This window comes from Saccopteryx leptura, chromosome 1 (genome assembly GCF_036850995.1).
Source record: "Saccopteryx leptura isolate mSacLep1 chromosome 1, mSacLep1_pri_phased_curated, whole genome shotgun sequence".
In the NCBI taxonomy this organism is placed as follows: Eukaryota; Metazoa; Chordata; class Mammalia; order Chiroptera; family Emballonuridae; genus Saccopteryx; species Saccopteryx leptura.
Window position 1 is genome coordinate 1012716 of NC_089503.1, and position 16274 is coordinate 1028989.

A 16274-nucleotide genomic window follows, 5' to 3' on the forward strand; every position below is an offset into this window, starting at 1 on the left:
CCTTCTCAATGTAAGTGTCCAGCATGCATCTGTGGGGCCCTCACCCCTTGGTGGAAAGAGATTTCAGCTCCACCCCTGCTCTTGGCAACCTGCTGTGACGAGAAGTGGCTAAAATACAACAGATGTCCAGTTTACACAATTTAAGGAATGCAACTGTTTCCAAGCTCTGCAGAGTCAGGAAGGTGGTGGCCTGTGTCTCCCGTAGCAGTGACTGTGGTCTGGGAGGGTCCCCGAGGACTCAGGCCTGAAGCTGGATGGTAATAAGTGATCTAAAAGGCTTGCAAGTGCCGACTGGAGGTATGAAGCCTCCTTATGGCCACTGTGTGTCTCCTCATGCCCTGTGGACCCCTGACACACACACACACACACACACACACACACACACACACACCCTTCCCAGAAGCCTTGGCATGCCCAGAGTTACCACTGAGAGGAGGTTGATGGTGGATGCCTGTCCAGCCCCAAGACCCTCCTCCAAGAAGCCCTCCACCTCAGACTGGCTTGGGCACTCTGTCCATGCTCCTCGTGGACCCCTGGCTGCTGGGGTGGGTGGGGGTCTGCTTGTTGAGTACCCGGTATTATTACCTCCTACTGTGGGGGATGCAGGGCCTGGGGATCTCCCCTCCTCCAGGAAGCCCTCCAGTGGCCAGTTCCTTGGGAGATCTTAGAAGGTGGTGAAATTGCTGTCTCACGAGGAGCTGGGTTTGCACAGATTCAGGTTTCCCCTTGGGGGTCCTGCAGGCCCAGAGCGTGGGTGGGGTGCCTGGACCGTGAGAGGGGCCTGCCCTTTTCTTCTGGCCATGGTTCACCCAGGCATGATCCCTCAACGGGAATTGAGGAAGTAAACCAGGGCGGGATAGAGCTCTCACTGGTGGGTTTGGGCCACTTCCAGGTGCAGGGCCCAGATAACTCCTGATGAGGAAGGGAGATTCCTCTTGAAAGCCTTAGGGCTTCACAAAGGAGCGCTCCCCAGGGCCACTTCCTCCCCAGGGCAGACTCCCTGGGTGTCCATGCCGGCCAAGTCCCCTGCCGCGCAGTGTGGTGTGGGCTGCCCTCCGCCTCCACTGCCCTGGGGTGCAGAGGCCCGTGGTGGCAGTAGTGGCAAAAGGCCCTGTTGGACATTGAGGAATCCGATTGTGAACTGGGCCCTGAGGCCACCTGGTGCTGTCCGAGGGTGGGGGTGAGCAGTCCTTTCCCTTTAGGTAGGGCTGGGTCTGCTACGTGCATCAGGATTTCAGAGCACTTGCACACATACCTGGCCTTTCAAGGCGGGCGGCAAGTTGGCGCAGCACCTGGGCTGGGCAGCGTCACGGGGAGCCGGGGAACCGAACCTGTGGCTCCCAGAACGGAGCCGGCCCCGCGCCCGGCCCCGGCCTCGCCCCCGCGCCCCCGCGCCCTCACCCGCGGCGTCGGCCTGCAGGGGGCGCCTCCGCGCTTGTCATCATTGCACGACGGCCTTCAACGTGCTCGCCCCCGTGCGGCGGCCGCGCGAGCGAGCGTGCGCGTGCCTGCGGCTGCTAGCGTGCGTGCGTGCGTGCGCGCGCGCGCGGCGGCGCCCTGAAAGCGGCGCTGCGAGCCTGAGGTGCCTGGGCTGAGCGGCTCCTCCCGTGGCGCGTTGCCCGCTGCCCGCTGCCCGCTGCCCGCTGCTCCCTCGGGCCTGTCAGCTCAGGCCGCTCCCCGGGGCCCGAAGATGCCGGCCGTGTCCAAGGGCGACGGGATGCGGGGCCTGGCGGTCTTCATCTCCGACATCCGCAACTGTGAGTGGCCGCGGCGGCGGAGCCGGCCTGCGGGGGGCTGGGGTCCGGGGGTGCGGGTCCGGGGTGCGGACCGAGAGGGCGGGGATCCGGGGGTGCGGGTCCGGGGGTGCGGGGATCCGGGGGTGCGGGTCCGGGGGTGCGGACCGAGAGGGTGGGTGTCCGGGGGTGCGGTTCCGGGGGTCCGGGGATGCGGACCGAGAGGGCGGGGATCCGGGCTTCGAGGTGCGGGGTTCGGGTCCGGGGATCCGAGCTGGGATCGGGGGGGGGGTGCGGACTTAGCGGGGGTTCGGGGTTCGGGGGTGCGGACCGAGAGGGCGGGGATTCGGGGTCTGGGGGTGCGGACCTAGAGGGCGGGGGTTCGGGGTCCGGGGGTGCGGACCGAGAGGGCGGGGGTTCGGGGTCCGGGGGTGCGGACCTAGAGGGCGGGGTTCGGGGGGCACAGGTGCGGGGGCGGGGCATTAGGGATGCAGGGTTGAGGGCTCGGACTGGGGTACGGGGTGCGGGTCGGGGAGCCAGGTGAGGACCTGGCCTGGCACCACCGAGGGGCTTCCTGCGAAGACGCCCCTCCCTCGCATGATGTCACCGCAAGCCGTCCAGTCTTTCTAGCAATGGAGCATTTAACCCAGCCGTTTCCAAAACAGCGTGGGTTTTCACTCGGGGCGTGGGGACAGCGAAGTCTGTGTCTTGCAGGGGAAGGAGGGGAGCAGCTTTGTGACCCGGGATTCCCGGGCTTATTACTCCTGATTGAAATGACTCACTCCCCAGGGAGTTCCCACAGCAGACTGGGGGGCAGTGGGCTGGCGAGTGGGATGGCTTTGGGGAGACTTCTCTGCCTGCTGCCTCCAGTCAGGGACATGCAGGGGTGCGTGAACCCCCTTAGAGTGGCCAAACCCCAAAGGCGGGACAGGCCTCCAGGGGCGGTGGCTGCCGTCTGTCCCTAGTAACTTTGGCTTTGGTGCGCAGACATCCTTGTTGGTGTTCAGAGAATGCTCCTTTGATTTCCTTGAAAAAATAAACACAAAGCCAGTTTCTGTCTGGTGTGTTTTATTACCCACCACCTTGTTGACTGTGGTTTTCACTTATTTATTTATTACCTTAGGTTTAATGTATATTTTGAAGAATGTTGGTAACCTCATTTCCTTAGACTGGGGTGGAGGACCCAGACTGTGGAAGATTCAGATCCTCTGTCCCCCTCGCCCCTTTACGCTGCCAGAAATTGGTGTGGAAACACAGCCTCGAAGCTTCTGCAAGTAGGGCAGTACCCTCTCTCTTTGCTATGGAAAGTAATTTCCAAGACAGTAATAGTCACCATCCTAATGCATCTTGTAAAGCTGAGGGTGTGTGTGTGTGTGTGTGTGTGTGCACCACTACTTCAGGGGACCCTAGGGCAAAGGCTTAGCAGCCTTAAATTAGCAGTGACAGATATCCTTCATTTTGGGAGAAAATTGCATTGGGCAGGGAGTTGGGATGGCCACCCACTTGCTCCCAGAGCTCATCGGCCACAGACCTGTGCCGTGTGTGCGCGAGGTCTGCGTTTGACTGGAGGGTGCCCTGCACCTGGGGAGGGCACGCAAGGGCTCCTCAGCTGACTGTGGACCAGACTTTCTCCGCTGCTGCCGGGTTGACATTCCGGCTGCTCGTTTGCTGTGTGGAGAGCTGGGCTGTAGTGAGCAGCTTCCCAGCCTCTGCCCTAGAGGCCTCAGGTGTGACAACCCGAAAACGTCTCCAGCCAGACATTGCCCCGCGGGGCAAAGTTGCTCTGGGAGAGAGCCACTAGTGTAGACCCGGCGATAAGACACTCTCTCTCCTCCCGAAGGAGCTTATATAAGAAGGGGTACCTGGTCCCTGGTGGGGGCCGGGGCCGGGTCCCTGTTCCTGACCCCGCTGTCTGGGCGTCTTCCGTCACTCAGCACCCTCAGAGCGGTGGCGCGCAGCCCCTGGGCTCCGCAGGTGGACCGCGTCTGTCTGCTCGCACAGCTCCCGGCACGGGACGTAGGCCCCGTAGACGGACAGACGAGTGAGGCAGAGCAGATGTCACCAACGGGGTGACTTAGGCCGATTGTGTCTCAGGGGCAGGCGGAGGGCCGAGGGCTGCAGGGACAGCAGGGGATTAACATCTCCACAGCGTCGGTGGGTGGCTGGAGATGGGAGTGGAAAGTGAACCCTGGCCAGAGCTGGTCTGCGCTGGACTCCGGTGTGGCAGGGAGAGGGTCCCTGTCTCCTTTCCCCTCGACTCTGCCTGATGCTGGGGCCTTCCTGCTTTCCTGTGAGGGTAGTGGACGTGGCCAGGCTCTGAGGAGCGGGCACTGAGCTGGCAGCAAGGGACTGGGCTCCCACGGCCTCTCCCCAGCTCCGTGATCTGCAGCCACCGGCCACTGAGCCTTAGTTTCCTCAACTGACGGGGTGGACGTTGAACTGAAGTATCACTGAGATCTGTTTCGGCTCTAAAACCACAACTTCCTTCTGTCTTTCTGAACTGGTCTCGTCAGGGTCCCCCTTGAAGACTGTGGAGAGCTGCCCCGACCTGTGCGTACTTCAGGTCAGTCCTCGGCTTCCGGCCGGCTGGCGGGGCACAGGGCACCTCTGAGCACGGGCAGCAGTGACGAGCTCCGTGGCACAGGCGGCGAACCAGTCCGGGGCCTCGAAGTTAACTCGGTCCTTTCCGACCAACTTCAGCCCGGTGCCACTGAATTCAGCTCATGTGACTTCAGTGAGGGCATTAGTGAACTCCTTCTCCCTCTCTTTCTCTCTCTCTAAACGGGTATTCAAAACCTGTGCTCCTTTTATTTAGTCCTAGTTCTGTAAACAGATCTTTATTTTGAAGCAAGTCTAGATTCATAGGATGTTGCAAAGAAATGGACAGGGAGGTCCCTTCACTCTCTCTCCCCCCTGAGGCGGACATCTCACACAACAGGACAGTTTCAGCCCCAGGAAGCCAGCAGGGGTACAGTCTATGCTGGGCATAGTCACACCTCACCACTGTCGCTGCACCGAGGGGTGTGTGTAGGCACGTGTGCTGTTGTCACGTGTAGCTTCCTGTAAACCCCGGTCCACCGAGACAGAGAGCTGTTCCATCACCACAGAGCCCCCGTGTTATCCTGTGTAGCCAGACCCCCCCCAGCCCCTCATTCTGCCCTCCGTCCCCCCATCCCATCCCCAGGGTGCTGCGTGAGGGGGGCGTGTGTGTCTGTCCTGCTGAGGTGGATTTTCTCACTCAGCACCGTGCCCTCGAGGTCCCGGTGATCAACCTGCTATTCAAGCTGTCTCGAAGAAAACAAAAGAACTGCTTGAATTGGGGAAAGAGTGGTTATTTGATATTTTTTCAGTTATTTTGGAACTTTTGTTTGCTTCTGCACATGTGAAGTATTATTATTGGTGAAGGAGAGTCATGTGCTGTTGATTCTTGAACAATGCTGGGGGTAGGGAAGCTGACCTCCCTGCAATTGAAAATCAATGTAAATTTCGATTCCCCAGAAACTTAGCTATATCTCAGTATCTGCAGGGACCTGGTTGCAGGACCCCCATGGGCACCAAAATCCGTGGGTGCTCAAGTCCCTTATATAAAATGGTGCAGCCTGACCAGCAGTGGCACAGTGGATGGAGCATCGACCTGGGACACTAAAGTCCCAGGTTCAAAGTCCTGAACCTGGCTTGAGCGCAGGCTCACCAGCTTGAGTGCGGGGTCGCTGGCTTGAGCAAGGGCTCACTGCCAGGACCCTAGCCCCCCCCCCCCACAAGACTCGAATGAGAAGCAATGAACAACTAAAGTGATGCAATGACTAGTTGATGCTTCTCATCTCTCTATCTTCCTGTCTCTCTCAAGAAATAAATAAAGAAAAAATAATGGCACAGATCATTGTATAGTCCGCTTTCCACGTCCCTGGATTCTCCATGGTGGATGTGGAACCTGGTGCGCACTGAGAAATATCTGTCCGTCCGTGGCCCAGCGCAGCTCAGACCTGTGTGTTGCCAAGGTGCACCGCTATAAATTAATGCTTGTCTTGATGTGTTGCTCTTGACATGGCAACACAGTGTAGTTAGAATATCGCTGAAATGATGAAATGCTGCTGAAAATGTCGGACTCAGAATTGCCCGCAGAATCACAGGACTGCCGTCAAAGGGGAAGAGTTGAAGGGTCGCTATTCTTGGGAGACCATCCTGGGCGCCCTGCCCGTGGGGCGGAAATCTGCCTGTATCCCTGCCAGCTGGGTGGTGGGCAGGGCTGCCCTGATGCAGACAGGGCACCGCCCTCCCGCTCGGAGGCGTTGACCGAGTCCCTCGGGGCTGGGGAAGGGAAACAAGTGGACAGATGTAATTAGCCCTGTGGCAGAAACCCAGAGTTCCCGGTTCTTGGAGAAGGGACGTGATTTTGCTTCGGTTGCTCCTGTGAAACAGGTCGAGAGTCATCCCTGTGCTCCCCACAAAACTCGGCCCCTTTGCTGTCTGTCGGCTCTGCTGAGATTTGGCAACACTCAGCGTGATGTTTTAGCATGACTAAAGTTCAGAAAAATGTTATTTCTTCATAAAACCCATTTCTCATGAGTCAGAAACTGGACACGGAGAAACTGAACACGCAACTTGAAATTCAGCTTAAACGTCAGTGTGCAAATTAAAGCCGGGACTTGATTTTCCTGAGCGAGAATCTGGATCAGCCTCCGAGGTTAAGTCTGCTCCGTAACGTTCTCAAGTAAAAAAACCCCAACAAACCCTAAAAACCGAAGGCTCATTTTAGTCTTGACTGTACAGTTTAAAAATGCTGACTTTTGAAAAAGAATGCTCTTCTGGCATGTTTTCTGCTGCACTTTCATGCATAATCTGTGTTTCTGAGAAGCTGATTAAGGAAGTATGTGACGGAGGGTGCAGGGAGGGACGGCCAGCAGGCAGAGGAGGAAGGAAGGGTTTGGTCCAGGTTGAATTTCTCTGCCAAGGCTGGTGGTTGCGGCTTCTAGGAACTATCGCCCTGTTCCTCCCGGGTCCCTCTGGCTCCGGCGAAGGCGCTCCCTCTCTGTGACAAGTAGACAGGTCCCGGGTGATAAGTGTGTTCTCCTGCCGGATACCTAGACTACTGCTTTCTTCTCCTCCTAATATGATTTTCATTCTGGGTTTTTTTTTTTTGGGGGGGCAATAATAAGTCAGGATTTTGTAATTGCAGAGTTAGAGCAAAGGCCGTCTTTCTGGGATTAAAGGGCATTTCCTTGGCTCTTAAACTGCCAAACAACAGAGTCAGACCCCGGGGGAAGATCTGCGGGGGTTTTTGCGCCAACGTGACCGGGGAGTGTGACTTGGAGTCAGCTCCCGAGTGTGAGTGCGAGGGGTCCCCACTCCTCAGGATCTTAACTGCCGGTTTTCGTTTTCGTAGGTTCTGGGATGAGGCTGTCCTCTCCCTTAGCTCAAATTTCAAAACTTAGACGGCTCCGAAAACTAAATTTCTTTCGTTGTAAATCTCTGTTGAACTTGTTTGGCCAAAATGCTGTCCCGGCGCTGCCCTGAGCTCTGTGTGGCCTCCCGGCCGGGCGGGTGTTCAGGACACGGTGGTGGGGGCTGACGGGTGGTGGCTGTGCACCTTGAGCACCTCTGAATCCTGGGACAAAACTGGGCCCTAGGTTTCGGATCTGGGATGCATCTGGGCCTGTCATGGGACCTACTGGTGGGGTTCAGAGAAGTGGCCCCCTGAGGAGCTCAGACACACGCATTTGCCCTGACTGAGCATTCGGGACTCTGGACGTCAGGTAGACCCTGGCCCCAAAGGGCTCCCTGGTTTGGAGGTGGGCAGAGGGCACAGGAGAGGCACACAGGGCAGGCGGGCAGAGGGGACAGGAGAGGCACACAGGGCAGGCGGGCAGAGGGGACAGGGGAGGCACACAGGGCAGGCAGGCAGAGGGGACAGGAGAGGCACACAGGGCAGGCGGGCAGAGGGGACAGGAGAGGCACACAGGGCAGGCGGGCAGAGGGGACAGGGGAGGCACACAAGGCAGGCGGGCAGAGGGGACAGGAGAGGCACACAGGGCAGGCGGGCAGAGGGGACAGGAGAGGCACACAGGGCAGGCGGGCAGAGGGGACAGGAGAGGCACACAAGGCAGGTGGGCAGAGGGGACAGGAGAGGCACACAGGGCAGGCGGGCAGAGGGGACAGGAGAGGCACACAGGGCAGGCGGGCAGAGGGGACAGGGGAGGCACACAGGGCAGGTGGGCAGAGGGCACAGGAGAGGCACACAGGGCAGGCGGGCAGAGGGGACAGGGGAGGCACACAGGGCAGGCGGGCAGAGGGGACAGGAGAGGCACACAGGGCAGGCGGGCAGAGGGGACAGGAGAGGCACACAGGGCAGGTGGGCAGAGGGGACAGGAGAGGCACACAAGGCAGGCGGGCAGAGGGGACAGGAGAGGCACACAAGGCAGGCAGGCAGAGGGGACAGGAGAGGCACACAGGGCAGGCGGGCAGAGGGGACAGGGCAGGCGGGCAGAGGGGACAGGAGAGGCACACAGGGCAGGCGGGCAGAGGGGACAGGGGAGGCACACAGGGCAGGCGGGCAGAGGGGACAGGAGAGGCACACAGGGCAGGCGGGCAGAGGGGACAGGAGAGTCACACAGGGCAGGCGGGCAGAGGGGGCAGGAGAGGCACACAAGGCAGGTGGGCAGAGGGGACAGGAGAGGCACACAGGGCAGGCAGGCAGAGGGGACAGGAGAGGCACCCAGGGCACGCGGACCTCTGGGAAGGTGGTTCCGCCCGACTGTGGAGTGCTCCCGTCTGTCTGTGGGTGGCCTCATCTGTGTTCTTCTTCTGTGGACGTGCGTTTGGTCCCCCTCCCCACCCCACCAGTGTGATGACATGGACGCGGGGTGCAGAGGCGTGGCCCCTCTGGTCCTGCCCCCCCGCTGGTCTGCACAGTCTGCCCGACTGAAGGTCACTGAGGTCCCCAAAAGTGGGAGCGTCAAAGTTGATGACCTCTGTAGCATGTGGAAAGTTCACTAACCTTCCCAGCTCCACAAGATAAATGGGGTGCTACTCATGGGAAACCGGTCACGGGGTGTCTGAGACGTGGCCGACAAAACTGTATTTGCTGATCTGGTATTGGCCTTCTTTCAAACCTTTCCGACTTTGGTATGAAAGCTGACATGGTTGAAATGCTGTGAAAAGCAGCATGATGTTGCACTGAGAAGACTTTCTGGGTGCTGGGGTTCAGGTCGGTGCTCCCGTGGTGGGCTGCGGCTGAGATAGAACGGGCTCTGGGCTCTGGTCGGGAGGCAGAGGGGAGCAGCGTGCCAGCAGGAGGCGGCCTGTTCCCCCGTGGAGGCTGAGTAGGAAAGAGGACGCGGAGTTTGGGGACAGAGATGCACGTGCCAGAAAGGGAGAGGAGGCCCAGCCTCTCCCAGCGTGCTGCCACGGCCCCCGGGACCCGCGTGGCACTCTGGCCCTTGCCTGCCTTCTCTGCGTTTTTCTTGAGCAGTGTCCGCAGAGAGGAGCACAGTGGGGCTGCCATCACCCAGGACTGAGTGTGGGCCGCAGGTTCTAGAGCAGGGGTCGGGGACCTGTGGCTCGCGAGCCAGACGTGGCTCTTTTGATGGCTGCATCTGGCTCGCAGACAAATCTTTAATAAAAAAATAATGTTAAAAATATAGGCCTGACCTGTGGTGGTGCAGTGGATAAAGCGTCAACCTGGAAACGCTGAGGTTGCCAGTTCAAAACCCTGGGCTTGCCTGGTCAAGGCACATATGGGAGTTGATGCTTCCTGCTCCTCCCCCCTTCTCTCTCTCTCTCTCTCTCTCTCTCTCTCACTCTCTCCCCTCTTTATAATGAATAAATAAATAAAAAAATTTTAAAATATAAAACATCCTCATGTATTACAATCCATTCATTTCCTACCGCTCATGTTCACGGTTGCAGGTGGCTGGAGCCAATCACAGCTGTCCTCCGGGACAGCACCACATTTTTATTGGATAATGCGTAAGGTACACAGGTCGTGGTATGGCTCTCACAGAATTACATTTTAAAATATGTGGCGTTCATGGCTCTCTCAGCCAAAAAGGTTCCCGACCCCTGTTGTAGAGGCTTCTGAGGTGGGTCCAGTTCTTCTCCTGTGGTGGTGGGGTGCTGCAGATGTAAGAAGGGCAGGGGTGCGCCCACATCCACCTGAGCCCCAGAACGAGAGGACGGCCTGTGCAGCGAGGCTGAGCCCCTCTTCCTGGTGCCGCCGAGCCCCGTGGGGCTCCCTCAGCCGCCTGGCCCCTCCGAGTAGTCACTGAAGACGAACGCTTCCCTGGGGATCTGGTCAGAGTCTGATTCTGTTCCCTTTCCCCCTTTCTCTCACCTTTGCTTGCTGGGGTCTGCAGAGCCCGGGCTTTAAACCCAGTGAGAGTTCTGGGGGCCTGTGGCCACCCACGTCTCACCTGCCCCGGGGTGTGGCGGTTTTACAGGGGTTGCTGAAGCTGGAGGCCAGCGCCCAGGGGGGGTGGCCCGGTTTCCATTTTGCATGGCAAGGTGTTTTTCTTACCTTTGAAGTCCCTTCTGGTGGTGGTGCAGGGGTCGCGGGGACTCGCTCCGCTCCGTGTGCTGTGCCTGCAGCTCTCTGCACTCCGCACGCAGGGCGGTGTGCTGGGCTGGGACCCTGCTCTGCCCCGTGTGCTGTGCCTGCAGCACTCTGCACGCAGGGTGGTGTGCTGGGCTGGGACCCTGCTCTGCCCCGTGTGCTGTGCCTGCAGCACTGTGCACCCCGCAGGGTGGTGTGCTGGGCTGGGACCCTGCTCTGCCCCGTGTGCTGTGCCTGCAGCACTGTGCACCCCGCAGGGCGGTGTGCTGGGCTGGGACCCTGCTCTGCCCCGTGTGCTGTGCCTGCAGCACTGTGCACTCCGCAGGGTGGTGTGCTGGGCTGGGACCCTGCTCTGCCCCGTGTGCTGTGCCTGCAGCACTGTGCACTCCGCAGGGTGGTGTGCTGGGCTGGGACCCTGCTCTGCCCCGTGTGCTGTGCCTGCAGCACTGTGCACTCCGCAGGGTGGTGTGCTGGGCTGGGACCCTGCTCTGCCCCGTGTGCTGTGCCTGCAGCACTGTGCACCCCGCAGGGCGGTGTGCTGGGCTGGGACCCTGCTCTGCACTGTGTGCTGTGCCTGCAGCACTGTGCACCCCGCAGGGTGGTGTGCTGGGCTGGGACCCTGCTCTGCCCCGTGTGCTGTGCCTGCAGCACTGTGCACCCCGCAGGGCGGTGTGCTGGGCTGGGACCCTGCTCTGCACTGTGTGCTGTGCCTGCAGCACTGTGCACCCTGCAGGGTGGTGTGCTGGGCTGGGACCCTGCTCTGCCCCGTGTGCTGTGCCTGCAGCACTGTGCACTCCGCAGGGTGGTGTGCTGGGCTGGGACCCTGCTCTGCACTGTGTGTTGTGCCTGCAGCACTGTGCACTCCGCAGGGTGGTGTGCTGGGCTGGGACCCTGCTCTGCCCCGTGTGCTGTGCCTGCAGCACTGTGCACCCCGCAGGGTGGTGTGCTGGGCTGGGACCCTGCTCTGCCCCGTGTGCTGTGCCTGCAGCACTGTGCACCCCGCAGGGTGGTGTGCTGGGCTGGGACCCTGCTCTGCACTGTGTGCGGCCAGCCTCCCTTCATGTGATAGGTTGAGAGAGCAATTATGTGTTCCTGTTACAGCTTAGAAAGCATCGAAAACAGCATCAAATTGATGCTGAATGTCTTTTAAAACAGCCAGTAGAAAAAAATACAGCACAATAATGAGTATTTGGAACACTTACGGATTCCGTTGATCGCTGTGGAAAACAGCAGTTCTGTAGCTTTACTGTGTTGTTTGTTTGTTTGGGTCGTGTGCAGTGCAGCCGGGTCAGAACCTGACCTGGGCCTCGCTGTGTCCACGAGCATGAGTCCTCGGCGCTGAGCTCGTGCCGAGCTGTGCGGAGAGGCCGGGACAGCTTCCTCGGTCTCCGTCCTTCCTTCAGCTTTTATCACCTGTTTCAAGCTTCGGTCACCTCATCAGGGAACTGCCCTTTGAACTGTCCGTGGACGGAGCAGCACCTCCAGCCTCCCGGCACCAAGGACGTGCACAAGGAGGCGGGGAGGCTGACTATCCTCTGAGGGCCGTTCTCTGGTGCCCAGGCGTGCGCTTTACGGGGCCTGGCTCTGAGGTTGTCATCCCCGGGACGGATGCTGGTCGCAGAGGGACAGGAGATGCTCTTCTGTCGGACGTGCGGCCTCTAATGCTGCCTTTCTGTAGACCCATCTAAAGTTTGCTTTTCATGAGCGGTCCAGAAAGCATAGTGTTCGCATTGCGTCCCTAAAATGTTTTGCTGTACTTGGGATACAGCCCCAAGAGTGAGCCATGTTTTGAAGGTGTGTATTTCAGAACTTACCTTTGTTTTTCTGACATACTTGTTCAGTTATATCAGACCTTTTCTGGGTAATTGTTCAGCGTGTTCATTCACTTGAGAAGTCTGCAGAGTGCCTGCTGGGTGTCAGGATTCTTCCGGGCTCTGGCGATTCAGTGGTTAACCAGATGGACGAGACCCCGTGCTTCAAAACCAAATGCTGGAGAACAGCCAACACCGGGCAGAGAGGCATACCTGTCTCTGTCTCCATCCACGCGTCCATCGGTTGGTTATGCAGAAGATCAAGTCGGGAAGGGAGTGGGAGGGCTCTGAGCTTCCACGAAGGGGTCCGGTGAGGTAGCCTGGGGAAGGTCTATTTTCAGGAAGCTTGAAGGAGTGTGGCAGGGACCCTGGGGACGTGCAGAGAACATTCTGCAGACGGAGGTGCTGCCCTCAGCGCGTGCCGCAGGCACACGTCCAGTCAGGGTGAGCGGGCTGCAGAGATGGAGGCTCCTTACGTGTTCGGCGCAGGAGTGGGTGTGGCTTCCGTGTTGGCGGTCAACAGCAGGGCAGGCCGGAGGCGGGCAGCCCGTGGGGGCGCGGGATTGTGCCGAGCACCGGAAGAGGCTGCTGCTCGGGCCACGCGGAAACGGCGAGGAGCGACTCCGCGTGCTTCGTTCAGCTTAAGGGTGCTGCCCTGGGTCTCAGGCCTGACTTCTCTCCCGATGGGACTGCCTGCACGCGAGGTGGCTCTTTCCTCTGGCTGCTGTTAACACCTGGCCTTTTCGCTAGCACTGGTCAGCTTTATTTATTTATTTATTTATTTATTTATTTATTACAGAGACAGAGAGTGAGTCAGAGAGAGGGATAGACAGGGACAGACAGACAGGAACGGAGAGAGATGAGAAGCATCAATCATTAGTTTTTTATTGCGCGTTGCGACACCTTAGTTGTTCATTGATTGCTTTCTCATATGTGCCTTGACCGCGAGCCTTCAGCAGACTAAGTAACCCCTTGCTTGAGCCAGTGACCTTGGGTCCAAGCTGGTGAGCTTTTGCTCAAACCAGATGAGCCCGTGCTCAAGCTGGCGACCTCGGGGTCTCGAACCTGGGTCCTCCGCATCTCAGTCTGACGCTCTATCCACTGCGCCACCGCCTGGTCAGGCTGGCCAGTTGTTTTTTTTTTTGGTATTTTTCTGAAGCTGGAAACGGGGAGGCAGTCAGACAGACTCCTGCATGCACCCGACCGGGATCCACCCGGCATGCCCACCAGGGGGCGATGCTCTGCCTATCTGGGGTGTTGCTCTGTTGCGACCAGAGCCATTCTAGCGCCTGAGGCAGAGGCCATGGAGCCATCCTCGGCGCCCGGGCCAACTCTGCTCCAATAGAGCTTTGGCTGCGGGAGGGGAAGAGAGAGACAGAGAGGAAGGAGAGGGGGAGGGGTGGAGAAGCAGATGGGCGCTTCTCCTGTGTGCCCTGGCCAGGAATCGAACCCGGGACCCCCGCACGCCAGGCCGACGCTCTACCACTGAGCCAACCGGCCAGGGCCTGTTCTCTGTGTCTCTGAACAGGCTTGTCATCTGTCTCCATGAGCATGTGGAATATGTCATAGTGACTTTACTGTTCTTTCCTGATTCTGTCATCTGTGTCATTTCTGGTCCTATTCCTGTTGATTGATTTTTTCCTACTTATTATGGTTTGTATTAATCCTGTTTCTTCACATTGCCTGGTAATTTTCTTTTATTGGATATTGGGCATCATGAATTTTATCTAGTCAGTCCTGAGTATTTTTGTATTTCTTTAAATATTCTTGAGCTTTGGTCTGGGATGAAATTGTTTGGTCCTTATAAGAAGGGACCAGATTTTATTTATTGATTTTATGGAGAGAGGAGGAGGGGGTTGGAGTGAGATGTATCAACTCATAGTTGCTTTACTTTAGTTCATTGATTGCTTTTGTATGTGCCTTGACCGGGCAAGCCCAGGGTTTCCAACTGGCAACCTCAGCGTTTCAGGTCGACACTTTATCCACTGCACCGCCGCTGGCCAGGCACGTCCAGGTTTGTTTTTTTTTAGATTTAATTTATTCATTTTATAGAGAGAAGACAGAGAGAGAGAGAGAGAAAGAGAGACAGACAGAGAGAAGGGGGGAGGAGCAGGAAGCATCAACTCCCATACGGGCCTTGACCAGGCAAGCCCGGGGTTTTAAACCGGCCACCTCAGCGTTCCAGGTCGACACCCTACCTACTGTGCCACCCCAGCTCAGGCCAGGCATGTCCAGGTTTTTAATTGCTTCAGGTGGGAGGGTAAATCCTTAGTTAGATATCCATGAGTGGCATTCAGAGGAGAGGTCTGGGCTGGAGGTGAGAGTGTAGGGCCTGGTTTGTAGCTAGTTTGTGAAGCCCAGAGACAGGAGGTCAGGTCAGCGTAGGCGTGAGTGCAGGTTGTTAAAGGTGGTCTCACCTGCATAGGTTTCCTGTGTGAGTGGGTGTGCTCCCAGCATGAGTTCACATGCGCTTCTGATCTGCGTGGGAATACTGGACGTTAGTTCTGTGATTCTCCTTGTTATGGGTGGGGAAACCAAGGCACAGGAGCCCGGGGCCCCATGGCTGCCTAACTGTGGTAGAGCCCATTGGGACTGCCTGCCTCCAGGTCTGTCTGAGCCCCAGTGCTGGGCCTGCTCTGCCGGGAGGAGGGGCCGGCAGGTGGGCTGTGGGGAGGGTTGAGCTGGTGAGCCTGGTGTGGTGGGTTCAGGGAGAAGGGTTGGGACACCTTCCTAACAACTCTCTGAGGAATTCTGTTGTGAAGAGGAAAGAAGGAAGCTGGTGATTGCTGAGAGCAGAGGGTGTGGCTCTCTGTAGCCCTGTAAGGAACAAACCAGCACTCCTGTGTTGTGCAGATTGGAAGCTCGCAAAACCTGGCTCAACAGAGGCCCTACCTGGAGTCTCACCAGGTGTCTGCAGGGCCAGGTCCCTCTGGATACTTGGGGTGGAGCTGCCTCCACTCAGCCCCTGCTGCCTGGGGCTGCGCCCCGGCTCCCTGCCGCCTGCGCCCCCTGCGGCCTGGGGCTGCGGCCCCGGCTCCCTGCCGCCTGCGCTCCCTGCGGCCTGGGGCTGCGCCCCGGCTCCCTGCCGCCTGCGCCCCCTGCGGCCTGGGGCTGCGGCCCCGGCTCCCTGCCGCCTGCGCTCCCTGCGGCCTGGGGCTGCGGCCCCGGCTCTCTGCCGCCTGCGCTCCCTGCCGCCTGCGCTCCCTGCAGCAGAGCTGGCAGAGCTGCGGTCTCGCTCCCAGGGCGGGCCTGCCCACATTCCTTTTCAGGCTTTCCCGGAGGCCCCTCCCGCCAGTCCTTTCAAGATTCGGATCTCTGACTCTCTGACTTCATCAGCCCCTTCTCCTGCCTCCAAGCAGAGTGTTATCTGTGGTGAAGGGCTCATCTAATTAGATTGGGCCTACTTGCAGGACCCAGGATATCTCCTGTCTTAAATTTTTTTTCTTTTAAGTGAGAGGAGGGGAAAGAAAGAGACAGACTCCTGCATGCACCCCAACTGGCATCTGTCAACCCCTGTCTGGGGCTGATACTCGACTACTGAGCTAATTTTAGTGCCTAAGGCCAGTGCTCTGACCAACCGAGTTATTCTTAGCACCCAGGGCCACTCTCAAACCAGTCGAGCTGCCGAGGGGAAGAAGGAGAGAAGGGGGAGAGAATAAATGTGTGCCCTGACCGGGGATGGAACCTGGAACTTCCACTCTCTGGGCCAATGCTCTATCCACTGAACCACTGGCCAGGGCCTAGTCTTATTCTTAATTAAATGTTTTAAAAAATTTAGTCAAGAATGTTGTTTCAGTAGTTAATTATAAAGCACACTTCTTCATTCCATTCGTAAACTTCAGAGTCATTTATTTTCATTTTATAGCCATTTTTTTTTAGTTACTTAAAAAATGCGATTACTTATTAATTCAAAATTGCATTGGCTGGTGCTCAAGCTGAACCAGTGACCCCCTGACTCAAGCCGGTGAGGACCTTGGGCTCAAGCCAGCCACCTTGGGCTTTAAGCCAGTGATCTTTGGGCTTCAGGCCAGCGACCTTTGGGCTCAAACCAGCAACATTGGGGCCAGGTCTGTGATCCCAGGCTGAGGCTGGTGAGCCTGCCCTGAGCCAGCGACCTCAGGGTGTCACACCTTGGGCCTCAGGCTCAGGCCTGCATTGCACCACCCCCTGGTCAGGCTGCTG

At 58.2% G+C, this 16274-nt stretch overlaps 1 protein-coding gene across 2 annotated transcripts in view; it reads left to right on the forward strand.

Moving 5' to 3' along the window:
- The first annotated feature begins 1539 nt into the window (after positions 1-1539).
- AP2A2 (adaptor related protein complex 2 subunit alpha 2) overlaps positions 1540-16274 on the forward strand; it is a 72810-nt gene continuing 58075 nt past the window's right edge. For both annotated transcript variants that reach the window (XM_066372486.1, XM_066372527.1), the window contains exon 1: positions 1540-1757. In XM_066372486.1, the coding sequence (XP_066228583.1) occupies positions 1691-1757 (67 nt within the window). In that variant the 5' untranslated portion in view covers positions 1540-1690. The remainder of the gene's footprint in view (positions 1758-16274) is intronic.